The sequence below is a fragment of the Poecilia latipinna genome, unplaced genomic scaffold (genome assembly GCF_001443285.1).
Source record: "Poecilia latipinna isolate Pla-1442-1.1 unplaced genomic scaffold, P_latipinna-1.0 Scaffold100, whole genome shotgun sequence".
Taxonomy (NCBI): Eukaryota; Metazoa; Chordata; class Actinopteri; order Cyprinodontiformes; family Poeciliidae; genus Poecilia; species Poecilia latipinna.
The window spans coordinates 120,240-147,578 of record NW_015112716.1 but is presented as its reverse complement, the minus strand read 5'-3'; the positions used below and the strand labels follow the sequence as shown (position 1 = coordinate 147,578).

The following is a 27,339-nucleotide window of genomic DNA, read 5'->3' as shown; positions in this document are numbered from 1 at the left end:
CCCCCCCCCCCCCCCCTCAACCCCCTACAAGAGATCTCAGCACTGCCACGTCCGTCTGCAATTCCCAGAGACAAACTCACTCGCACATACTAAAAGGTCTGGAACTGCAAATATAGAAGATTCCCAAATAGAACAGATATTCCATGTACAGGCTGGATTACAGAGGACATTAGTGTGTCTGGTTGTGTGTGTGTGTGTGTGTGTGTGTGTGTGTGTGTGTGTGTCTGCATGCTTGCGTGTCCCCTGGGCAGAAGTATCTGTTCCCATGACCTGCCCTCCATCCAGTCTTCCTTCTCCCAGTTTTTCCTGTCTGCCGATCTTCCATTCACAGACTGACAGACCGGCTAAAGTCTTCTGCCGTCTGTCTCGTGTTACCTCCTCTCCACAGCAGTGAGACGTCCATCTGCAGCAATGAGAAGGTGCTTGCATGGTAAACAGGGTTCAGGCACAGTTTTTCCTCCAGTATACTCAGACCAACTTTTAACCTTTTTAACTTTCACGAGCTTTCAGGAAAAAAACAAAACAAAAAAACAAGTGCTTGAGGCCGACTGACTGTCAAATCAGTCACTGCAGATTAGAGTCACAGATTGATCTTGTGACTCTTTTAATGGACTTCATTGGATGACTTTTTCGAGAGACCAAATTGGAAACACTGGGTGCATTTATAAAACCGATTATACTGGTTCCACAACGCCCAGTTTCACTAATCCAATTCTATTCATGCCCCGATGCCTTTGGAATTACTCGGGTAAAACAGTTTATGTCGTTGTATCATTACCCCCCCCTAAAATTAAATGGAGTTCTTCTAAGCAATTTGGACAGAGAGTTACAGATAAAACAACTGCTAAATGAGAAAAGAAGCGAGCATCATCAAACCAAATTTTTTCAAATTTCATAGCACAATTTGGCTAGATTAAATTTAGGCAACATTGAAAACAAATATTGAATGCCATGTCTAAAAAGCTACGTCAGGATCTATTTAGAGCTTCAGCACCAACTTTCTAGCCAATTAAAATCTTGAAATTGGAAATTACTTTTAAAAATTTTGAATGTCGCGTTTGGCAAATTTCTGGGTTTTTAATTTTGCCCTTTTAATATAACTGTTTTTTTGTGTAGTTGCATTGACTTTTTTTTAAAATTATTATTATTTTACACCATTTGTTAGGAAAGCCATCATGTGTAAGGGCTTCTCTTAAGAAACTGGTTCATTTATCTGCTGTCTCGCTGTGTGATTGGACTCTCAGTCCTGATGCATTACCGCATAAGCAGAATTTTAATATTAAAAGTCTCTAAAGCTGAATGCCTTTTATCTTTTTCATAAACTCTTTAGCTTCCCCCCTCACCCCCTCCGTCTAGAGCTTAAGCAGGCGGTAATTTACATTTCGGGGAGTGTTTCCACTCGTTCATCAGTGCCAGCACAAAATCACTTCCCTCACACAGAATATTTATATACCATCCAGGACGGAAATCACTACAGATTGTTCTGAGAAGACAAACGGATTGTCAGATGTCGTCAATAGAATCGTTTCCGAGTCGACTCCCCGCCGCTGCCGTGTCTAGACTGACACATGCAGACAAAAGCTTTACAGTAATACAGAATAGTGGGTGGCGACTTTGCACTATGGCACTGAACAAATGAATACAGGGCCGGGCTGAGTCATCCGATTCACCTCCTGATTATAGCCTGCAGCGGACTGACATGAGGCCTGCACACTGTGATCTTTGCATTCATTGTCAGAGACAATTATGGAACGATTAGAATCCGGGAACCCAGTTCACTTCAGTTATTTTGTATGCGCTCAAGTAGATGCATTTCGTCCCTCCGGTGTGACACAACGAGCTCGGTAACCACGTAGAGATTTATCTCCCTTTCAGTAAAAAGTGTTAATCTCGTGAAGGCCTTCAGATAGCAGCTTAGTCTGAGAAGCCGACACGTTATTTGTGCGAGCAGCTTCATCCGGAAGAAGAAGAAGAAGGAGGAAAAAAAGCCGCTGTGAGCGACAGAGCCGAGCCTTGCCGAGCGCTACTTCGCTAAGAGGTGATACTGTTGACTCCGTTTGACGTTTCACTCCCAGATGAGCCCCGTTTCGTTGTTTTGTTGTACGAAACGGCATCTGATCGGAAAGAGGGGGGGGGGAAAAAGCCACAATCAAATCCCAGTAATCTCTCTGTTGTCATTTGGCAGGATAAGAGAATTCACGTTGAGTCTGCGTGCCAGTCTGGATGCACTGCGTTAAAGAAACGTCCATATGCCCTGAATCTAAACTTTACAACCCCATACTTTAATGTGCTTTGCAATTTTATGTGGTAATAGGACAGAAAGTATAAATATGAAATGGGGGGGAGGAGGGAGTGATTTATGATTTTCTAAATTTTTTACACATAAAAATCTGTAAAGTGTGGCTGGGTTAGGTTTGAGGGAGAGCATGTTCACCGATTTTTTTTTTTTTTTTTTTTTTTTTTTTTTTTTTTTTGGTGTCTAGGGAGAGATTCTTCACTGGATTTAAGTGTGGAATTTTATTGGACAATGACAACATTCTGGGTCCCTGCTGAAAAGCAAATCATTCCCACAGCATGATGCTGCCACCACCCTGCCTGGGTGTTTAGGGTTGTTTGTTGCAAACTGCAAACAGGATTTAACAAAAATTCTTTCATCTTATCCTCTCTTCCATAAAGGTCATGTTTTTTTTTTGTTTTTTGTTTTTTTAGAGTGCACAACTAACAGCTTCTCCCACCTGAGTTCTGATCTCATGGTAGCTCCTCTAGAGTTACCATGGGCCTCTTGACTGCTTCTCTGATTAGTGCTCTCTTTGCCTCACCTGACAGTTTGATTGGTAGATGAGCAATTGTGCAATACATACAGATGCACAGGTGTCTAAAAGCATGCATTTTTTTCATTCCTCTGTCCTTAGTGTAGTTCTGTCACATAAAATCCAAATAAAACACACTGCAGTGCTTTATTTGGAGTTTGTTGTGACCAAACGTGAAAAGATTAAAAAGGCACACCTTTGCACAGCGTTGTAAACTTAAGACCACATTTGTACTGCTTCAAAACAGAAAAATAAGAGACAGAGAGAGAGAGAGAGAAAAAAAATCAACAATGCGAGCAGCAAACAGATCAGAGGTTTAGTCATGAAAGAGTCGAAAAACCAGATATTTAGTGCATGTGTAAACACAACCTTGGCCAAAGAAAAGAATGGAGCTGAAAGGCTCCAGATGTGAAGGGACCACAGACCAATGAGATGTGCAGGTCTCTAGTCTCGGTTTGTTCCTGGGCAAATTGGAGTCTGTTGGTAAGCTTGAGCTCCGTATGGATCATTATCCCCCCTTCAGTTCCTTCTTTGCACACTCTTTCTTGCTGCGTTTCTTGATACTATCAGGTTTTAGCACTTTCCCTTTTTATTTTTTGTTGGGGAAACTCTGTACTAATCCGTTTTTTTCTTCATATCATCATCATCATCATCTGGAACCAGCATATACAGCTTCCTTCCCTTCTCTCTCTCTCTTTTGGCACACACTCAGCCAGGCGCGCGCGCGCGCACACACACACACACACACACACACACACACACACACACACACACACACACACACATCTGGAAACAGTCAAAGCGTCTACATGCACTGGGAGGGGGGCTACCTCTCTCTCTCTCTGTCGGTATCACTGCAGAGCTGAGCTGCAGGGGCAGCAGAGCCAGAGAGAAGAGAGAGCTCCAACTCCCGACCAGTAAGACAGACCGACAAGGCAAGGCAAGCAGGCAGGCAGACACACAGCCGGACCATCATGGACTGGATGAGCGCAGAGAAACCAGTATCCGGATGAGACAGGACGCCGTGGCTTCTGTTAAAAGGGGGGGACTCTGCTGTATTTCTGCGTGGAATAACCGACAACCCTTTGGGAGATTTAACCCCGTGATACCCGTGATGGAATACCCACACTCTTCTCATTCCCTAATTTTACTCCTCTTCTCCTCCTCCTCTTCCTTCTTCTCCTCCATCACCTCCACCTCCTCTTCTCCTCCATCCTCTCACATTTTGACACGCTGCTGAAGATGCGCACGAATGCGTCTTTTGCGCACTTGCATTGCGACCGCGACTGAAAAGCGCCGGTGATTTTTGTTTAGGGTTTTCATTTTTTTCATACCCGTTGTTCCAAGAAGACAAGAGGAGGGAGGACGATAGTGTTGGATACCTGAGCGAAAGGGAAGGTGTGAATCGAATCCAACTCGGCGGTGCTGGTTTCGTGTTTCTCGCTTAGAGGGCCCGGATGTACCGAGGGATGCACCGGTGCGTTTTTCCAACCGGTTCCGCCGAAAGCTCCCTCTTTTTTCTCGCCTTCACCTCCATCATGGGAATTAGGTAATATTCACTCCATCCAAAGAGACTCCCATAAACACAAACAACGGGAATACCCCCTCAGAAACTGTCCGTTTCAGACAGTTGGCTCTTCTTCCCCCCTCCCCACCCCCTTCCTCACCCCCTTTTTCTTCTTTGATTTCTTTATTTTTTGGGGGGGGCTTGTTATTTTCCCCTCCCTTTCCATTCACTTATAAGGATAACGCCGGACTACATTTATGGTAAATGAAAGCAAAAACATGTACATCCCGGAGGACACCTTTGAGAACCATCAAGGTATGTGGTGGCTTTTATTTTTAACTAACAAATATTCAAGTGTATGCATGAAGGAAGGAGGGAGGGGAGTATGATGGTCTCCAAGTGGAGATGGGATGGGGTGGGGGTGCTAGTGGAGGGAGCAGATGCAGGGGGGAGGAAGGAGAGAGAGAAAAAAAATCTCATTTCAACAGATGCACCTCTCACTTTCCCCTCTATGTGCAGTTTGTTTATTCCACCTTTCCTACTCCAACCACTCAACTTGTGCTCGCGTAATGGCGCAAGAAAGCTGCAGGTTGGATATGGATGAGGCCATCTTTCCTTCTTTCTTTTTTCCCCTTTCCAATTTCTTGGTTCGCTCCTGCACTTGTGGGTTTGACAGGCCTCTTCATCGGAGAACTGTGGCATAACGGGTGGGCAGTGGTCATATTTAGCCAACAGGCTGTTGTAGGCGGGACCATTATTGGTTTGGACACATTCTCAGTGCGGAAAATGACAGGAAAAGCGTGTGTGCGTGAAGTATGTTGACAGATCCCGGCTTCCAAGAATGTTTTTTTTTTATTTTATTACGTAGGAACTTAACCAAGAGGATAATAATGTTTCACAATAAGTTTTTTTTTTTGCCTTTAATATCACAGATGACAGGTGGCAGTAGAGGAGGGCCTGCAGGAGTTATTTGTCTGCCGAGATTGTGTTGATGATGAGCTATTTTGAGGGGAATAAGGCAAGAACTGTGCAAAATACGAATAAAGTTCTCGGATTTTACTACCTCTACGTGTTAAAATTGCATCACAATCAAAAAGTCAACGAAAATCCAGTGTTGCGATCTGTTTTGGGGTCTGTGTGCGTGGCGCAGTATTACGCGACGCTTCTTCCACCCACGTTGCAGAGAGGGAAAGACAGCGAAGCCCGATGATACCTTCATTTAGGGGCAGATGTTGTTTGCTCCATCACGGCTATCCCCCTCATGACCACCATCGAACCCGCCTTCGTTGATGTATAACGAAGGCACTCCGTGCCCCCTTCTTCTTCATCCTCCTCATCTGCCGCCTCCATCACAACCACATACCTCTCCGCCTTGGCGACAGGTTCCATAGCAACAGGGGATAAGGAGGAAAGGAGAAGAGGGGTGGCGTTGCTTGTCCATGTTTATGTCTGTGCGGGCTGTGCGTGAGCGTTCGTGCGTGCGTGCGTGTCGCAGCGTGGCACAATTTGCACCGAGAGGCAACTCATCACATGCTGTTGGATGTTACCTGCAGGAAGCAAGAACAGCTGTCATGTTCATGCGCATCTTAAACAGAGAGGCAGCTCTCTGTGATCAGCCTGACTTATTTCGCTTCGACTTGTGCCAGTGGTCCGCAGAAGTATTCACACCCTTGAACTTAAAAAAAAAAAAAAGAAAGAAAAAAAAAGAAAGTAGTGCGTGATTGTGGGGCGACAGTTTAATAATTAGTCCGCTTGTGTTTATTTGAATTTCTATATAAAAAGAGCTGATCTGTACAGGAGGAAAGACTTAAAAGTGTGGTGTGCATTTATATTCAGCACTCGCAATTTATAAAATCACCATTACTGGCTCCACCATCTTTGGATGTCTAGAGACGCACATTTTCACCCGTTTGACGATCAAAAAAGACAGCACAAGCTTAGTTAGAGTAGCTGCAGATAGAACAGCAATTTGAAAGTTTTGTCACAGATTCTCAATAAGTCTGAACTTTGGTCTAAATCACAGAAGTCAAACTCCGGTCTTCAAGATCCAGTGTCCTGCAAAGTAGAAATGTCTCTCTTTGACACACCTGAATAAAACAAATGGGTTATTGACTCTGTAGAACTCGACTGCGTGGTAAGGAGGTAAATCAGGCATGTTGGACCTGGGATAGATCTAAAAGTCTCAGGATTTTGGTCCTCTAGGACTAGAGTTTGAAGCCCGAAGTCTCAGATTTTTTTTTTCTCTTCCTGGAAGTTGACAGTTGCAGCATCGACCGGGTTTTCTTCCAGGATTTGTTTCGTATTCAGCCCCATGCAGTGTCCCTTCAACTCTGGTCAGCTTCTCCATCCCTGTTGAAGAAAGGCAGCAGTATGTCACCCCCATCATGCTTCAGATTGTAATGCAGCAAAAATATAAACAATTGACGGTGTTGAATAACTTTGCAAGTCACTCTATACTATAACTTAGAACCAGATTGGTGGTGCAGACAGACGGGCAGGCTGACTTGGTGAACAAGTGGTTTCCATAGCCCAACATAAGATTATCAGTACTTTCACTTTATTTCAGCCTTTTGTCTTCATGTGATGTTTGTTGCTGAAGACATACTTTAGATAATGTTTTAAAAATCACTGCCAAAATGTATTCTAAGATCAATACAAATGAAGGGAGGGGATGCATTAATGGCTTCTTCTTCAAATAACTACAAACTTTAAACCAATCCCAATCACTTCCAGAATCATAATCATATTAAAATTTGACCATAATATAGAGCTGGCCAGATTAAGATTTTTTAGTTTTTTAAACAAGTTGCTCTGAAGCTGCGGGTCAGGTTGGTGGTTTCAGCACCACGGACAGTTCAGTCTTCATTGGTCCACTGACAGCAACATGACAGCAACAATCTATCACACAGCTCTACAACTGCTACTTTTTAAATTAAGCTTTTCTTCACTTGCTGAATTAGTTTCCACATTGCAAACTTACTTGTGTGAAATAGATGAGCCACGTTTACTTCCAGTATTTTAAATTTATTGGTCTCGAGTTACTTTTTTTTTTTGGTCAGGGGGAAGGAAAGGCAGATGGATATCATGTCAAAGACTCTCAGTGAGTTTTAATTAAGATGGAGGATGGCTTCATGCCTGCATAGCAAAGTTATCTCAAATGTTTGGAAGAATATTTTTTCCGACTTTGTAACGTTAGCGTTTCGTAATAGGGTTCTTCCAAGCCTGGAGATGATATGCTATATCTGACCCCTTGACCATTTTATCTGAAGATGAAGTTAGAAGTCATTTTATTCCTGGACAAAAAAAAATAAAATAAAAAAAAAAGAGACGGCACAGACGAGGCGAAAGATACAGAGGATGAAGCTTGGGTGCAGATCATCCATCTGCTCGTTGCTAACATCTGTTCTGCATTTCAAACAGATAATAATACTCAGTTGCGCTGAATGCTCAACTGCACTACATCTGAACAGTCTCATATCTGCAGGACTTTTATGAGTCAAGAGTTCATGAAGCATGCATGAGCAGAGAAAAAAAAACGTTCAAGAAAGACTCACTGGCTCTACATGATGTGGTTTCGGGATGAATACACTCACCTGTGGAATAGCATGTTAGCATGTGCCTGAGAATTTCCTCGTTTTATTTTTCCCAGCAGAAGAGCAATCAGTGAGTAATTTTCTCTGTGGGCACTGTGCCACAGGCATGATGAAACCTCCTTTAGGGATGGTAATTGATTTCTGATGGCTACCTGGGGGCTGGACACCTGCCAGTTCAGCTCATTCAAATACCCCGGCTGGATATCCTCGACGATTCTGTTGGAGACGACAGATATGTCTAGATATTACCGTTTTTTTTTGTGTGTGTGTGTGCACTTTTCAAACTGCGGCGTCACTTTTTTTTTTTTTTTAGTGTCAAACCTTCAGCTTACAGTAGTTTTAATGTCTGTTTTTAGGCACGTGCAAGTCAAAGCAAGGTTATAGTGGCTGTAGTGAAGGATGTAATTAGTGATTAAAGGCCAATCAGTATTAGCAAAGTTTACTTCAGCGCCTCATGGCATGAGAAGGCGTTAACTTGAGGATGTGACTCAACAACAGCTGCTCGTAACGTAAAAACACCAGCTCCGAAGCTCCGCAAACACGCGGATGAAAGAAAAACGGGAAGGAGGCGGCGGGGGGAACTGAAGTCGTCGTGAAACCACAAAAAAAGTTACAGCAAAAGACGTAATTGAACTGGAGAGGAAAGATGAAAAAAAAACAACAACAACATGGAAGACTAGCAAAGAAAAGGATTGAGGGAATGGATGACAGAAAGGTGAAGGCAGAAGAAGAAACAAAGAAGGGATAGACAGGAGGAGGAGAAAAAGGGCTGGGGGGATTATCTTGGACTCTTTCTTGCTTAAGCCTCTGGTCGGGTATTGGAAATCTATCCAGAGGCTGTCCTCTACTGTTAGCGCTATCGGACCCCAGTCTTCAGTTGTGGAGGGACGGTTTGCCAGCAGCAGCCCTCTGTGTGTGTGTGTGTGTGTGTGTGTGTGTGTGTGTGTGCGATTGGCCGTTTGCCTACATGCATTGTGTCTGCCTGACTGCCTCCGTCTGCGAATGTTCATGCGTGTGTGTATGTGTGTGTTTAGACATATGTCCGTCCCTCTTAAGCACACACACATTTTCCTATTGATCTGCCTGAAGCCACTAGTGGAAATAATGACTCTAGACCTGTAGCTTCTTTAAGTCCCCCACTTCCCTCTCTCTCTCTCTCTCTTTCTATCTCTCTCTCTTTGTCTCTCTCTCTCTCTTCCCCTTTATGATTTTAATTTGTTGTCCCTCACTGTTCACTTTATTTAATACTCCAATCATAGCTCAGTCGAATGTCTATTAACTGTTAGCTTACTGCTAAAGCAATGCCATCCTGGTCTAAGTAATGGTAACACAATGCTAAGTCAGTTCAGATTCTTTAAATGTGTTTTAGTCAAGATTTATTTTAACTTTATGTAACCCCTAAATCTGTTATATAACCTGCTAATGTCTACCGATCCTTTAACGGAAAAATATTAAAAGATAATGTCCTGGAAGATGATTATTTTCTTTCTTCATGCACCCCATCTGTAAAAGCTCACCATTCTTGATGCCCTTGGTGTCAATTTGACCACTTGTACATTTCCAGACTTTTTCTAAATTACAACTTGTTGCACTGCTAAAACCAGCAAGATTAGATAATCTCTTATCTGCGTCTGTTGGTTTTCCCACTTTTCTTTCCTTATGTATTTGTTGGCAGTTAGTCGAGAACCAACATGATTTTTCCTTTCTCCTAGTTTTACACAAGTCAGTCAGTCATGTTCAGATTTCTGGACTAACAAATGAGGACGACATTTACTCGATTCGGTGTTAACCGGTGAACAAAGCATTGTAGGTCAAATCTTTTCCCCACCCGGGGTTTTTTTTTTTTTTTTTTTTTTTTGCAGACCTCTGCTAGTTTCTGGGATAATACTGGTTGGATATTTGAGCACTATTCAAAGCAGAAATCTAAAGGCAAAGAGGTTGTCCTAGTTGCACACCGTCCTCTGACACATAATGGGACTTTTTCCATGTCAAGCAAAAAGAAACCACCAGCTGTGCCCGACGTTTTTTAAGCATGCGTTTCGACAAAGTTACTGTGGAAGCTGAACGATGAAGAGAGACAGGAGTAGAGAGATTTCTGTATTATTCATGCCCACAATGCATTTCCCCACTTCTACCATCTAGCATGCCTTCTTTTGCATCTGCCTTTCCCCACGGATAATTTGCTTTGTTTTCTGTCCTTCTACTCTATCCATCTGCACAACCATTTAGTGTTAGTTTCTGCATTTCCTTTCTCCCATGAATTAATTAGTCCATCTTCATGCTTTTACTGTAATGGTCTTTAGCGTTTTCAGTGGAACCAACCACCAAAAACCAAGATACAAAACATTGCATCTCGTCTCGGGGGAGGATTCGGATGGCAAGACCAACACTAAAGACATCATAAGACACAAAGTGGAAAAACCACGAGTTCATGCACTTACATTGCTTGCTGTTCGACTGTAAGCATTAGCAGCAGAACTTTGTTTTGCCCAGTGTAGGGTTCATCGGGTAGGGCAGCTGAATGGCTTCTGGGAGAGGGTGTGGCAGCTCCTTCTTCTCTTCTCTGGTTTGTGATGAGTCCAGTTCGTTGGTTGTTTGGGAAGGTAGCCCTGCTTACCGTTTGTCCTTCCTCAGGTACATAATGAGTGTGCAAGTTGGGTCGGTGGGATCCACGGCAAGGTCAGTTGTTGTAGTCCGTGGGTTCCCAGAGATTGGTCATGTGTGAATGGTGATAGTGTCGCTTAACTTCGTGGCATGGCCTGTATTATGAGGCCACTGCATGCAGGGGCGCATTCTGAGACTGGGTCGCAGCAGGTGAACGGTTGCAGACACAGCAGAGGCAGAAGTGTGAACAGGTTGTCTGGTGTTACTGCTCAGCATTTGGGCTCCTCTCCAGTCTCTTACATAAAAGTAAAACTTTTGGGATTCTGTGTGGCCCATTACATCTGCCATGAAACCAACTCCTTCAGGGACTAGGAGACTTGTTGTAGCCAATGGAGCCATGAAGGCTGCGCTTTACCAGAAGATCCTAAAGGAGAACATTCAGCCATCGGTTTGTAGCCTTAAGCTCAAGCTCACTTGGGTTCTGCAGCTGGACTATGGTCCACAGGACTCTGGAAAACCCAAGTCTGAATGAAAACTCAAAATGAATATTTTGGACTCGTCTAGACAAATTTGAACAGAATGCTGTGGCGTGATCTTGAAAAACCCTCCAATGTGACTCAATCAAAACAATTCTTCAAGGAAGAGTGGGTTAGAAGTCACACATCGGCAGGTATTTGAAAAGCTTGATTTAGGGATCAGCCACATTATCCCATTGTGCCATGTGTAAACATTTTTACTACATTGGCAAAAGATGTGAATGAAAAAGGACGCACTGTGAGAATTGACTTTAAGAGCTCACATGCTGACATAGCAAGAATAATTGCTACCAGTTTTCTTTATTTAGAAGGGGAGAAAAAGTCAGGAGATTTATAAAAAAAGGCTCAGATTTGACTTCAGCTCGTCTTCCACCGTTCCCTGCGGTGTTGGATGCGTTTGTCTTTGCGTAACAGGAGGGAGGGCGGGTCGCACAGAAAGTTTGGCACTTTGACATCAGTTATGCAACGGTAAATCTCAGCAAACAGAGTCGATGCAATCGCACTGGAGGAACAGAGGGGGTGATGTTCAGCAACGATGATGGAGGTGTTTTGAAACCGAGCGCCATAAACTTGCACGCTTAGGCTGACACTCGTCTGTTTGGTGTTGATCAAAGATCAGCATGGCTCAATTTGTCAAAATGTGTTGTCCATTCATCAAACAGACATACTCTTTTATTTAAAAGCCCTCTTAGTCGATATTAGTTTTGTGTCTCATTTGTGGATCTGATTACAGGTTTACTCTACTTAACGACAAATTAAACATGCAAAACAACTACTTTTGAATCGTATTGCTACATTTAAAGTTATATCGTACATGCAAAACAAACATTTAACCAATTTTCAGCTGTTGTTGTGCAAGCTGGACATAGGCCAATGTTTAGACATCTGTGTTTTAATCAAGGTCAAAAGGGAACGCAGCCTTATAGAAGCTAATTATAAGTAACTTGAAACAGATGGAAAGTTGGTTAAATTACGCTGCAAGCTTATTCGTCCGACTAAGAAAGGCTGAAGTCCATCAATGCTCACTACGTTTTTTCCATGTCAAACAATTACAAACCAAGCAAATTAAGACTAATTTTCAACAGTTACAACAACTCATGCAGCTTAGATTTTTATAGGACTTATGTTCCAGGGTTTTTTGTGTACAATGCTGGTGTACACAATGCACAACTGTGTGACATAAACTGTCTGCATCCGCATGTTAAGTTACTCCAGTTAATACATTAAGAAAAAAATAATTCTTTTTTAGAGGGCTGAAAAGTAAAAAACTAATAAAATTCTAAATAAAAAATGTTTGCCTTAGGAAAATATTTTTTGTAGTGTGAATATATAAATGAATTCATCTGAGCATCTGACACAGCAGTTCGATTCACTTCTTCTACTAAGATTGAAATATTTTCAAAAATAAACTTCTAGAAAAAGACATTTTTGCTAATGTTCTGCTGCACTTGAAAGTTTTAGAACAAATCTCAGGTCATTTCTTCACAAAAGATTTACAGGTTATTCATGGATTGGATACGGTTTACGCCAGTCTAGTGCAAAGTTAAGATAACAGCAATATGTTGTGTTATCTTAAACCTGCAAAGCAAGTTGACTGAAGTCATCAAGAAACAGAAGCTCCAGCATGTGAAGCCAAGATTGTGTCAACACTCCACTTTGAAGATTTAGTCAAATTTCCCAGCGACTTGTCAACTATCTGTGCGTTAAGCCCGGAACGAACTAAACTAAGCCTGAGTGAAGCTGCAGCTTTGGAGCAGCCTTGCTCTCTGTTCCAGTTGTTCGGGCTCCTGAGGGGTGAAGGTCTGCAGTGGGACAGTGAATTCCCTGCCCTCATTAGCAGCTCTAATCCAACACATCTAAATACACACCAGGACCAGAAGTGGCCCATGCATATTCTTCTACTGAGAAGATTTTCACCGCTCCTCCTTAACATAGCATCCAGGCTTCATTTATTTTTTTTTATGAGTCTCATTTAAGACAGTTAAAGTAAAAAAAAAAAAAAGAGAATGATGGAGAGTGAATGAACAGAGGAGGGAGGAACGTTCGTCACCCCCAGGCTCTCTGCAGGGATGCTTCCAGCTTTTTCATGACTTTGCAGATGCAATGTGCTTCTCTGTTCATTAGGAAATTGGCATTCCTGCATCCAGCCGGACCTGGTTCTTGACTAGGCTCTTGAAACTGAGTTTTTTTAAAAAAAAAAAAAAAAAAAAGGCAACAGAAGTTTGTCAGGTGACACAGTAAAATTCCGTCTTATATTTAAAAGGGACAACATACCTTATTAAACATGTAAACAAGTGAAATGTTAATGTATCAGAGCTCGCCAAAAAGCTAGTTTTCACAAGCATCCAAACAAGAAAGAAAGCAAAACAGCAATCAAAGATATAAAGATAGTAGGAAAGAACGACAGATGAAAAAAAAAGGACAAAGGATAAAATCTAATGCTAATGGATAATTTGTTATCAATCGATGAAGTCTCTATTTATATTGCTCATTTCAGTAGCGAGGCACTTCAAAGTGCTTTACATAATAAAAACAGAAAATTACAAAGTTAGTGGTTTATTGCTTCTTAGCCTGAGGTCCAGCAGCCTGCAGACTTTAAGAAAAATGTTCAGTTAGAACTTTCATTGTCAAGTCTGATCAAATAAGTTGATGGTTTTTGTGAAAATTTCTGCAACATTTGTGGGAGGTAGCGCTGTTACATCGCTCCTTTAGAAAAGGTTTTCCGTTCCTCAAAGATTTCTTGATTTTGCTCTTTGTGACGCTTAAATGTTTCAGATCATCAAACCAAATTTAACATCAAAGGAAACCTGAGTTAATATACAAGATGGAGTTATCAAATAGTGTAATCTAGAAGGGGAAAAACATACAAATCAACTTGGACTTAAGAGAAGAAAATGCTATTCCCCCTTGTTAAATTATGAAATAGCTGTGAGAAGCTGTATTTCGGGTTCGATTTTCCTACCCAACCCCAGGCATGATCACTGCCTGACATGTAGGATCAAGTAATACCTTAAAATGAAACTGTACTGCACTGTGAAGTCAGGTGAGTATCCCAAAAAGCAACGCATTATGCACAGATCTAGTGAAATAAGAAATAGGAAACAAAGGCATTTAACATCTATCTTTGTTGAAAAGGATAAGAAGCCTTTTCTACCACTTTGGAGTTCAATCAAACCACAGAGCCATTATTCACAAATGGAGAAAAACAAAAACCGGTGGTAAACTTTCCAAGCAGCGGCCAGCCAAGATGTCTCCCATAGCTATAACGACTCATACAGGAGTTCACAAAACAGCCCACAACAACATCTAAGCCACTTCACCAGCGTTGATGATTCAGCAATAAGAAACAGACCAGATTAAAGTGGTTCTGGAGAGTCCTCAAGTGAAAACCCCAGCCCAACAGAAAAAGAGCCCAAAGGGCCATCTCACATTTACCAAACATCTTGATGATGCCCAACACTATGGTCATCGCATTGTCTGCCCCAGAAGGTTCGGATTGACCCAGAGGGCTCTTTTATCATCTCTCTCTCTCTCTCTTTTTTTTTAGCATTTCTTTTTTGTGCGCTTTCGGAAACTGACGCCACACCTCCCATCATCCGAGGATAACATCTGCCTCCTTTTCCTGGGCATAAAGCCGAGACTGTGGCAGAGATTTAATCTGTCGTTTCGAGATGAAAACTAGGGATGTAACTTTCCTCCACTGAAGTTTGTTGGTAAATCTAGTCATGTACTTTCAATGATGTTTGAAAAAAAAAAATTGTCATGAAGTGATTTCCACAAACTCCAATTTTCTTTGGCATTGTGGCTGGGATGTTGTCATTAACAAGTTCTCTTCTCTGCGACTCAGAGAATGTGCATGGACAAAAGTCATTCGTCGCAGTCGACAACAAAACGTGCGTCTTTTCCAGCAACCATTGTACAGCGCATAGAGCGATAAAACCAGCTGACCAAAAAATGCTAGTCTTTGAAATATGAAGTGAGCAAAGCTCTGCTTGGGTTGGTGAGGGCATGGGCTCAGCTGGGGTCGCTAGGTGAGTCGCAGTGCCTGCTGATGGTGACCTAATAATCAGGAGGTTTTAGTAATGGGTCCTTTTCCAGACACCAAAACTCAAATTTTCTCTTTTGTTCTTTATTTATTTAATTTTTTTTTAGCACTTGGACTGTTTCTAGAGGCAGTAGAGGCAAAGCTATAAGTACAAAAAATGTTCAAAAGGACAATTTTGCATCATAGGTCCCCTTTAAATGTTCACTTTCTCCATGTGGGAGACATCACATACACCTCCTTTAGCAACACGTGACATAAAGCTTGCTTTTTGCCTCATTTTTTTTTTTTTTTTTTGAGGCTCTTGTCTCTCAGGAAGCAGAGGTTTGAGGCACAAAAAGCACGCTCAGCCATGCTTTCAGCGGGTTCTGAGCTCCGGCGGTCTCGTTAGTCAGGCCTCTGGTGGGCTTGTCATGGATGAATAGCTGCACTACAGAGGAACGGGGTCTACACGCATACTTGCGTATCATCACACTCGCAGTGCGCTGCGAGCGTACCCCTGCTGGGTGACAGCACCTAGGAAAGACAGATTAAACGAAGAGAGAGGTGATGCGACTCTCTGTTCATTTGTCACTGTGTGTGCTGTTGCGTCTCCGTTTATGTGTAGATTTGCTCGTTCTGGGGGTATTTTTTGGGGTGTGTGTGTGTCTTGGGCCAGAACCTGTCAGATCACCTCTTACAGCTAAACAGTCATGGGCTACAAAAGCCTGTCGCATAGCTTAGGGCACGGGGCACTGTCTGCTGCTTTTTCTACTATGCAGCTACACAGACAGGCTGAAAAGGTTAAGTAACACTTCAGCATGAGAGAGCAAAGGGCAGTTGCTCCAAGGATGCCACCTTGTTTTGAATAACAGCTAAAATGACCTCTTGGAAAGGCTGAAATGTATTGAGCAGCTCAGCTTTTTTTTTTTTAAGGGAAAAACAAGTGAAGATGCTGTCACACTATCTTGTTGCATATTGGTGTCATCTAAATCCACTTTTTTTAACAATCAAAGTTTAGATGTGAAATTCCCATCATGAATGTGAAGAATTATTGTTGCTTATAATAATAATAATAATAATAATAATAATAATAATAAAGAAATGTTTTTCCTACTGGATCACACAATTTATTTTCTGCCATGACAGCAGCAAAAGACAAAAAAAAAACAAAAAAATAACAGACTTGGTAAATGTATAAAAACTGCATTTAAACTCAAACATTGAAAACTACTGCCCTAGAAAAAGAAAAAAGTAAAAATCGGTGTATTAGTGCCATTCATTGTCATGCATTCCCTCTGTCATGTCGTCCTGATCCCTTTCGGTCTTTAAATGTGGCAGGAGCAGCAGAAAGAAGCGTCTTTTAGTATGATTACATTTTGAAGCTCAGCTTAAAAGCTGACTACAATCAAGTGACTCGGTCTTTTCTTTGTAAGGATCACTAACTTTGAACATTTTTTTGTGCAAGTACAGAGTTTAAGCCAGAATAGACAGCAGGTCTAAATTGTATCTGTCACACTTTAAGCAGCTTTAATCTGTTATGAATTTAAAGAGAAAGAAGCTTCAAGCCATCAGTCACTCTGAGAAGTGTGCAACTTACTTTGAAAATGGTTCATCAATTAGGTAGAACTTTGGTCAACCCCCCCCCCCCCCAAAAATAGTCAGTGGATCATTAGAGTGAAATTATTGTGCTTTACTTTTCAACTTCTAATGTACAAATCTTCATTCATCCTCTTTCTCCAAATCCTGTCTTTGAAATAAATATTCTAGTTTTAATACAGTCTTCTGTTTCTGGTCCCTCCTTATTCTCTGTTGCCTTCATCTTCCCTACTTTTCACAAAAAGACAAGAGTAAGATTTGGTATGAAATGACCCAACTATGTAGGCCGTCAGAATGTCCTTGACTGTCCATGTGCTGAAAGAGAGAAGGCTGTTATGTGTTTGTGTCCCCTGCCATCCCATCTATCTAGGCCAGTCTTGATGTGTGTGCTCCATGGACCACTTCCCTGCAGACTATACTGTATGTATGTGTGTGTGTGTGTGTGTGTGTGTGTGTGTGTGTGAGTGAGAGAGAGGGTATGTCTGTACAGAGCGGTCCACTTCCCAAAAGACCAGAGTCACTTTTACACTCAAGTTATAATGGCTAAAGCAGGCTAGTTACAGGACTTCTTTAACAATGTGTGTGTGTGTGTGTGTGTGTGTGTGTGTGTGTGTGTGTGTGTGTGTGTGTTTCCATTTCCAGACCTGCATCTATAATTAGGTCCAGAAGCAGGAGAATGTTTAAATGTTTAGAGGGCTTATCTGGTGTCTCAGAAATATGTGAAACATGTGCTGACACCACAGAGATTCTTCTTCGTCGACTTGTGTTTCCAAGGCGATGAATTCTGCCCCTTATGGTGGTCATAGCATCGCCGCTACTGTAAAAAGGGGTCAGTTTTTAAGTAACAGACCACATAAAGTATTGACATCGTGTTCTTTTTGGAATACAGCAGGAACTAAAGCACAACGTAACCAATTTATTATTTTTTTTACTCTGTTCAAACCCAACCAAACTACATCTGCATTTTTGGATTTCTAAACAAAAGAATGGAAAGAGCATCGGCTTTATAGCTGAAGTTGGGACTTTCCCAGTTCTAAATGGGACAAAGTTACCAGAAAAGGCCTCTGAAGTGGGAATTTGAACTTAGAAAGCTGAAAGCCCCTCTCTACTTCAGAGTTTAGATTCAGTCTGCAAAATACTGATATGCAGCATATTTGCACCTGTGATTTTTTTCTATGTGATTAAACCAATAACTCACATATGCAAAAAGTATTCATGTCCCTGGAAGAATTAGGTTTGAGTAATCTTTCAAATTTACAAACATGTTGCTTCTGACTGGAAGTAACAAACGTTTTGGAGAGGCCCTAACGGAGTCCTGATTCTTTGAGGTCTTACGACCTTAAAAGACGTCCACTTTGTTTCCACTTTTGGCTCAAAGAGATCGTCTATAATTTGTGTCTCTACTTTTCAAAACGGTGCTGTAGCTATTCTAGTAATGTGAATGTTTTATTTAAAAAGTATATTTCTGATATTTCTGGGCAAAAAATAAATAAAAAATACAGCAAGAAATTAAAAAAAAAAGGTTTTTATCGTCGCACATAAAAAAAAATTAGCCAAACCGTCACTAAATAAGCAATACACAATCGGAAATTTGGGGGGAAAAGACGAAGTAAACTGTTCTAACTACATGCAACCAGCAGTTTCTGCATCGTTTATCATTTTCAGGGTACAGTGGTCTCTAAGTATTTCAACAGAGAATCACTGGGCCCGTTTTCAGCGGTTCAAAAATCTGCTTTGACTTGACCAATCTGTTGGTGATCTGGTTGTCCAATTGACGTTCATCCGGACTTTTCTTGAATGCTGGTTCTTAATTATTGAGTACTGATGTGGCCATATTGGACAGCTATGTTGCATTTGTAGGGGACTCCTGTGGTCTGCACAGCCAGCCAGATTAGTGTTAATGGATTTTGCCAGCCAACAAATATTTAAAAAAAATAAATAAAATGAAATTATTTTCTGGTGCCCAATTCTAATTTTACAGAGACACACCAAGTAAAAAAAAAAAATAATAATAATCTTCAGTCGGGCCTTTCTCATTTCTAAAGTAAATTGATAACATTGCCTTTCTCCGTTCCATAACATTTTAAAGTGCAGGACTTAAAAGCAAAAATACACCACATCTCAGACATTGGAAGTAAGGCAGTAGCTCATATATAAGTGAGGCTATCTGTTATTCTCCCCTCCATTCTCTGTTCTTCCTCCACTCCACCTCTTTTTTTCCACTACCACTTTTCCACCAGCCCTTTTTATTGCATCTGTGATTTGTATTCCAGATCAATATGCCCATGAAAGAAAGAACAAGGAAGAGAGCGAGATGGGGAGAGAGAGAGAGATGATAAAGAGGTTTTTCGGGGATTGGCTTGGCGCCTGTGGTGATGTCACCAGAGCAGGAGGCGCGACATTGACTGTCTGTTGTCATGTTAACCAAAAGAGAGCGAGCAATCTCATGAGGAGATGGAAGGGCATAAGGAGGAAAAAGAAGAGCATTCATTGTACTTCAAATGCATCTTCTTATTTTGTACGTGAAGACGCAGACGTTCCTTAAAGATCGAAGGAAACCTGAGTCTGCTCACTGTTACTTTTTAATATTCTTAAGTGGACCACCCTCCTCCCGTCTTTCTGCCGTGTAAAATGCCACGGCCGGCTTTCTGCATACATGCGTCTGGGTCGCAGCATGATAAAGTTGATGATTAATGACATTACATCAGTGTGGCAGACGGGTAACCATGGAGACACCACATTAAACAAACACGCTGTTCCAACAGGGACAAAGAGAGAGAAAGAGAAGAAAGGAGGTGAGGGGAGAGGGGACAGCCGTGGATGACACGAGGAAAGATGGAGAGGAGGAGAGAGAAGGGAGGCAGCAAGATTTCTCATCCTGGCCGATTCAGCAGGGTTGTTTGACGTTTGTTGACTGACAGCGGAGGAGGTCAGAACACAACTGGGACATTTATAGGGTCACCCTAGTTCGACATAATGAAATTAGCACCATTTCAAATATGGATGACCTAACTGATTTTCAGTTACCGGAAATGTTTCATGGTCTGTTGTGTATCGCATAATATAACAGCCTTTGGTTTCTGAAAGCTTCAACCACCAAGCCCACATCCTCCCAATCCTTCCATCATCCTTTGTTCTCACTTCTGCATATGAAACTTTTGTGTTCACTCATGATGAAAAGAGAGACGATGTTCAGAACGGAGAAGTCTGAAACTGTGAAATACCCATTCCCAGGGGAAGCAGGCGGTGGTCACCATCTACCATTTGATCGGCGTCTTAAAGTTCTCTGGGATCAAGTTGTGGGGCATAACCCACACTCTCTGGAGGGAACCCATGGTGTTTCCAAACCAGAAAGTGAAATGTAACCCCCAACCTGGAGGAAGCAGTCCACCATTTTCTAGTTGAGAACCATGGCCTAATTTGTCTCTATAAGTCCTTACTAGCAAAGAGCTCAGTTATTTTTTGGAGACATTGGGGAAGCTGTTGGACTCTGAGTGAAACAATATAGTACAACACCACAGAATCCACCCCCCCCCAAAAAAAAAAATGTGTGTTTTGTATTTCCTCAAGCAGAAATTTTGTGGAGTTGGCACCATAATTTCACACTCTGCAAGTTGCAGCTCAGTGATTAGAAAATGCATCCGGGAATTTCTAAGTGAAAATGGGTTTCCGCTGGGAGAGTCTCAGGAGACCGGTGCAACACTCTGTCACGCGACCTGCCAATTAGGCTGAATCATATGCAGCTTGCCACAAATATTTTTTTTTTCTCATGGCAACTTCGGTTATGTAAGGATTGCTAAGCGGAAAGTTCATTGTTTTTCTTTACATCGACATTTTGTTGGTCGTCTGGTTCTCGTTATTATGCCTCAAACTGCTGTTATCAATCAATAAATAAACGAACAAGGATACCACCACTTGTACTAGATGCATTGGAGAGAAAAAACAACAACTTTCTGCTGCTGTTGTGATTCATTCCAGTTTTAAATGCCACTGAACTATTGATTCTTTTTATTTATTAGTTTGTTTCCCCCAAAACACCTGCAGACGCTTTATAATAACAGAAGCGATTCTTACATTTTTCTTGTGTTCCCTGACTGGGTCGTGTAAAGTAAATTGAGCCGGAGTTCATGTCTCAACACAGATGGGTCCTTACTAGCACAAAGGTTTCTTTCTCTGGTCTGGAAGCTGATCATTTTGGGTATGAAAGAAGCCCAAAGACATTTTGAAGAATGAACTCCGACATATTGTTTACTCTAACAGAAATACGTCAAGTTAAACTGGATTTTTATGACAGTTCTGTCAAAACTGGTGAACAGTTTCAAACATCTGCATGTCTTCAACTCTGACTGATATTAGTTTTATGGAGAATATATATATATATATTTTTTTGTAGACCGATTGAGAGATGGTCTCTTCCCAACTTTCCCAGTTCGGATATATTTCTTAGATGGAATAATCAGCTAAAAAAAAAAAAAATTGCTTTGGATTCTGGGACATGACAAAGAAAAGAACTGCTACAAAACATTCGACATAAGTCTTCATTTCATTGGTTGAATATTTTGTAGTTTTGAAATGCAAGTTTGTTTCTCCGCCCAGTGTCCGTTAATTTGTTGCTTAGTTGTTGCTTTTGCCACTTGTTCTCTGAACCATCTGCCTGTTGAATTCACAATCTGAAAGATCAGATTTCAGTGAACACACACACACGCACACACACAATCAAACACGTTACATCTTTCTGTCTTCACAAGGACTTTGGATTGACTTCCACTCATTTCTCAGTCATTTTTATATCCTAGCCCTAGCCCTGAAACCTAACATAAACTCAAGTAAGATCTCAGACACAACCCTTTACCGAATAACAGTACTTCTCACGGGTCCTGTTAGGAGCAATGGGTCCTCACAAGGTAGCGTTTGTTGGAAAAACGGGCCTTACAAGGTGAGAAATGCTAAAACGTACACACACAGACAAACACAAAGGAATCACAGCACAAACAACATCTGCAGCTTGTGGCCAATCAAGGCTTTGATCTGCGGTCACATCCCGGCCAGTTTGAAGAATGTGACCGTCACCTGCCTTCACTCATGTGCTGTTTGTTCTCCAAAGCCCAAGCTCATGAGGAAAACATGGCATGTTCTCTTTAAAGAACAAAGCCAGCATTTACTGCACACAGTGTTCCAAATTCACAGTTTACCTCTTGGGTTCCTTCCCCTCCTCTCCATGCCCCCCCTGCCCGTTTGTTCACTCCTGACCCCTCTTATGTGTCAATTCCTTTTGCTTTCATACGGGACTCGTCATACATTGCTGTCCATCTAAATGTTTGAAAGGTTTCCTGAAAGGTTATAAACTGTGACTCTACCTCTAAGCCAGGCATCTGGTGGCTATCAGAGTTAATCGCCCGAGCTTCCTTTGACTGCCCGTTGTCACAAAAACACACAACGTTTATTGGAACGCAAGCACACGCTGCACCGTGTTGGAAAGGGTGTACTGCACGGAGGTGGAAAAAGTGGCAACAAGAAGACACGCAGGGCAACAGAAGGTTATGAAAGAGAGGAAAAAAGAGAAGGGGTGGGGGATAAAAAAAGGAGGAAGAGTGTGGCAGGATGTGTGAAACGGGCAATGACACATTTGGGCTTTTGGGAATGAAGAGACTTGATAATAATACGGCTTTGCTGCTTAAATAGATGTGAAACAGAGGTGTGAAATGCTCTGACAGCAAAGGTAGACCTCATTTAGTTTGTGTGCTGGAAGAAAGCGAGGGATTCAGAGAGCAAAAGGTCCAATCTCCTAATCCAAATCATGACCACAAAAGCATTTTTATATGAGCTGTTCAATCTGCAGCAAAACGGTGCCTCGCAAATACTGCTTCAAACTTTAATGTTATCTGATAGGGAAAGAAAAAAACTACAACAAAGTATTTAAACGTATGTATCTGAATTCAGCCTATTTACTTTGATATTATTAAATAAAGCCCAAATGAATTCACAAATTATGAAGAACCAGCCAAGAATCCCTTGATAACGTTAGAAAGGCTGCAGGAGACCAAAGGTCAGGAGGACAAAGTGTGAACAGAACAACTATCAGTCATGAACTTCACAAATCTTTCCCTTATGTTTTCGTTGGGTGAAGAAAGCCCTTGTTGAACAAAAGTCATGATGTGTAGAGTGAGGAATAATGTAGGGAACACCTTAATAAATATATAGAAGAAAGCACTGTGGTCAGATCAGACTTAAACCGAATTTGCAAATTGCTTTTTGCTGCAAACTAACAGGTGTGAACGCTCAGAAGTTTGAGAAAAAGAATGGGCACAAATGTCAGTCGCTAGATGTGATAAAAGCTGCAAACCTGTGGATCTGTATAGTATTGACTCAGGGGAGCTCACTACAAATGGAAACTCCACTGTTGGCGTATCACATAAAAACTCAATAAAGTGCAGAAAAATATATACGGATGTGACATGACAAAATCTGTAAAAGTTCAAGGAGATTACAATTAATATTTTTATAAGCTACAATATTAACAGGAAATTCAGGTAGGTCGTTTTAGTGCAATCTTGTCAAAGAAACAAATTCCCAACAAAGATTCAACAATCGGAACTGAATCAGATAAACTGTTATAGAGTTAAAGATTCTAAAACCCTTATATAATCACTCAACCCTCTCCTCACGTTGTTGTAAAAGCAGCCATAAAAACCAAAAGGAAGCGTTGACAGGTTCAGCAGCTTTAGAGCCATACTCTGAGATCACAGGCCGTGTGATTTGGACAAAGACGTTTCATGGTCAGGGTTAGCGGTAATTTGCAGGGCTGAGGCGAGGCAGGACCATCCTTTCACGGAGGACAGGTCAGGGCCTGGAAATTATAAATCCACTTACAAATATATGACAGTGAGAGCCAGGCAGGCGTCTGCTCTCTGTTCTTTTCCACAGACACCAACATTCTCCGGCCTTTTTGGAGTCTGTGAGGCCCAGCTATACCAAATTGTCACTTAAGAGGGGCAGGCACACTGCTGTCCTGGAACTCTACGCCTGGATTTGGAAAGCTTTAAAAGGCACTAGTAGCTTTTAGCTGAACTGTCATCATTGATTCATTTACCTACAGGAATAAATTAATCTTTGGCTTACGGTTAAACAGAAATGCATGGATGTCTTAGCACACTTTTATTTGATTATCCTACTTTAAGAATATTTCATGGAAACACTTTATTACGCGGCTACAGTATGACCATCGTCATGTGTATTTTGTTCACTCGGGCAAGCTAACGCTAACTGCACGCGTCTACATTTGTTCAAGTGTGAAAGCTGGCTTGCTTTGTCCGAGCGCGCAAAAATGAAAACCGCAAGAGTGACGGCAAGAGCGCTATGGTTCACAATGCGATTTCTGCAGAGAAATTGCATGGCGAGCTGCAAATTGCAATTAAAGTGACACAAGATCGCATTGATCCTTCCAATTTGCATCAAATGACCTGAGTGAAAGCTTTCGGGGATTAATTACAGCAGGCATCATCTGCTCCCCTCAAATGATGTCTGTTTCCGAATAAAGGGAACAGTATGTCTTCTGTATCCTTCAAACTTCAACAGCAATGTCATGGACAACTTTTGTTGTTTACTAATCACTTTATCTAAACAGGAAATGAACAATTAGTCCTCCTCCTGGTAAAATAATTATAAACTGTAATGTAATAGGTGGTCAAGTTAAGCCGTCTGCTCAGATAGTTATCCTGATGATAGATTTTTTTTTTTTTTTGTATGTGGGCAATGGAAAGATTTAGAAGGCCACTTTCAGCCATCTTACTGGCAGTGCACAGCAACAAGTGAGAACGGGGAGGCACTGGATTATTTTACAGTCCGTACAACAAACTCCAGGCACTCAAGCAATTCCTCTGGCATTTAAATAAAACGACTGTAAAGCTTCAAACAGGCATAACAACACTCGGTTTTGAAAATGATTTTTTAAACCTTAATAAGTGTGACTTGTCCATTCTTAACCTACATTGTGGATGAATGACTGCTCCATCATTATTTTTTTTGCTGAGTTTCTATTTTAGTTCTGTGTGAATTTGCTTAATTTTCTGCTTTTTTTGTTTAGATATATCAAATACTTAAAAGTACAGGAAATCCGAAATAAACCAAAAAAAAAAAACACAAAAAAACACATGACATATTTAAATCAAAGTTTCATTAATGAATCTAACATGTAATTACTTGTATGACTATGTAAGGAATTGTTTACACATCTAACAAAAATAAATAAATTCTTATGTGATTTATTAAATTTTATTAGTACATTACTGATAGGTTAAGTATTTATTTGAAAATGATTTCTTGATTTGTGCTTTTGTTGTACGTTTAAAGACAATTTCACAGACTGGTGTCAGACAGCAGATGTATCCCATCAGTTGCGGTTATGATGGATTAAAATCAGCTTTTCGGCTGGCTCCCAAAGTGCACAATTAACAAGCAAGTTGCCTGGTGGTTGCAGGACTCCATGGGAGGTCGCTGTGCATGCGTACTGAATTGTGCCGTTTTTCACCTTTCTAAATTAGTTGTCAGATTTCTTAGTTGCCGATTCCATCACCCTTTTGTCCGTCGTATCGAAGACAAGCAGTTGTCCTGTGATTCTCATCTCTGAGCGTGCTCAGCAGCATTGCTCTGATTGGGCGGCGGGAGAAACACCATAGCAACAGCCAGTTGATGGATTAAAGCTGTAATAGAGGAAAGAAAGTCACTGTGATTACACACACACACATAAACACCCCGCAAACACAGTTTGACACACACAGTGTCACTTGATTAAAAGGAAATAGGAGCCAGAAAACAACTTACTTCCTCTTTGTGTAACAATTTTACCCCCCACATACAAACACACATATACCCGACCGGTCTGTCAATCATTTATCTGCACTGCAGGAGCGAGGCATGGAGGCTTCCCCAGAGGCTACCAATCTGGTAATAACGAGGGATAGCTGCAGTGTTTCCCCCATGCCCCTCTATCATCTGTGTTAATCAACACCGTGTGGAGCCACTCCACATTTATTACTTCTTGATTAATACAGTAATTATGAGGAAAAATTCAGTGCAACTGTCACCCAGCAATGCTGACGTCGTTGCGTGTACGGCGGGACGCTTGCTTTGTTTCACCGCGTCCGCGATCGTGGAGTTGTGCGCACAGGATAAGTGCAGGGGTCGCTTTCGGCAGACTGGTAGGAAGAAGTAGCGCGGGCGGACGCAGCCGTGCATTGTAAATCAGCGCAGCTGGCCAGTTGGTTTCTCAAGGTGACATTCAGCCTCACCTAACAAGGTGTGTGTTACCGCGGGATGCACTTTTACTTTGAAGTGGTTCTGCAAACGGGGAAACCTGTGGAGTTGTGATTAGCGAGGGCCGTGTGATGGAGCGCTTACTTGGAAAATGATTAGGATCTTTCTTCAGTGACTGAGAAGGGACTTTTAAATCCTTTTTTTTTTGTTTTTTTTGTTTTTTGGTACATCTTGGTTAGCACTGCGTTGAATTATGTTGGCAAAAGTTCTACTTTATAAGAATTGAAACCAGGTATTTACATACTTTGTGTAAAAAGACACTTAATCTTTTTATATCACTGTCTGACATTAAATCAGACTTAACATTTCTAATTTAAATCACTAAGATTACGTTGCCTTTATAGAATGGGATAATGTCCAGATGAATATCAGTTTTCTAAGCCTGCTGGTTTAATTGACAACATGAGTTAACTGTTGACTTTAAATTCTGTGCTTTTGCATGACAACAGAATTTAAGGGTACATCTCAAACATATTAAAATATCATGAAAAAGTTCTATTTTTTCATTTCAGAAAATGTAACTCGTATTACACAAATTTATTACGCACAAAGTGAAAAACATCAGTGCTTTATTTCTTGTAAGATTGACGATTGTGGATACAGATCAAATACTAATAAAATATGCTAACTAGTAAATTTGAGGATTAAAGTGCAGAAGAAACATATCTAAAACTCTGAGAAGTCAACTGCTTTGTGTTGCGATCAAGGAGCAAAATTCAAATGTGTGTTTATTTGAAATAATTTCGGGGGGAAAGCAGAAATAAGTCATTCCTGACTATTTTTGCTAACAAGACACTAACCTAAAACATTAAATGGTGAAACCACAGCTAACCACTTGAGTCCTATTACCATTTCAACTCAAAACTCATGACCGAAGTTAAATGTTAGAAGGAAGATCACATGGCATTTCTTCACTTCCGACTCGCTTTCCTTTTCTTGAACGTTTCTAACCGAGACTGCTCGACTGTAGGAGCAAAGTCCCGGCGTGTCGTTTTTCAAACACTCTGTCATATTCCTGTATCCAAGCCCGTATCACGTGCTAGGGATTATCTTCACAATAAGGAACACCTAATTTGGAAAAAGTTGGCTGGAAGTTGCAGATCTTCCAGCCAACAGACTCATAGGTAATGCAACGGAAAGCAGGAATTCAAATAAATTCACACTTGTGACAGTAACTGTGATTGCTGCCCGTTCTATTGTGTTCCACCTCATTTTTCTTGCCAATTTACATCCTTTCGTTGCATCCACATTTTCCCCACTTTTCACATGTCTATTTATTCTTAATCTCCTGATTTTTCCTTTCCGCCACCTCTTTTTCACTCGCTCCTCTACCTTTCTTCCTCTCTCCTCCATCCCA

The 27,339-nt window shown here is 41.3% G+C and overlaps 1 protein-coding gene and 1 long non-coding RNA gene across 17 annotated transcripts in view; one reads left to right on the top strand and one right to left on the bottom strand.

Moving 5' to 3' along the window:
* Positions 1-3: 3 nt before the first annotated feature.
* Positions 4-27,339, bottom strand: part of LOC106943620 (uncharacterized) — a 116,263-nt gene continuing 88,927 nt past the window's right edge. For 2 of the 4 annotated variants that reach the window (XR_001423965.1, XR_001423964.1), the window contains exon 4: positions 18,606-25,369. This is a non-coding gene — a long non-coding RNA (uncharacterized LOC106943620). Of the gene's footprint in view, positions 404-5,222; positions 6,667-18,605; positions 25,370-27,339 lie in introns of those variants that run through there. The other 2 variants (XR_001423968.1, XR_001423966.1) reach the window with 2 other exon arrangements.
* LOC106943542 (voltage-dependent L-type calcium channel subunit alpha-1C-like) overlaps positions 3,602-27,339 on the top strand; it is a 138,942-nt gene continuing 115,204 nt past the window's right edge. For 4 of the 13 annotated variants that reach the window (XM_015026874.1, XM_015026909.1, XM_015026859.1 and 1 more), the window contains exon 1: positions 3,604-4,632. In XM_015026874.1, the coding sequence (XP_014882360.1) occupies positions 4,575-4,632 (58 nt within the window). In that variant the 5' untranslated portion in view covers positions 3,604-4,574. Of the gene's footprint in view, positions 4,633-27,339 lie in introns of all 13 variants that reach the window. The other 9 variants (XM_015026927.1, XM_015026885.1, XM_015026880.1 and 6 more) reach the window with 5 other exon arrangements.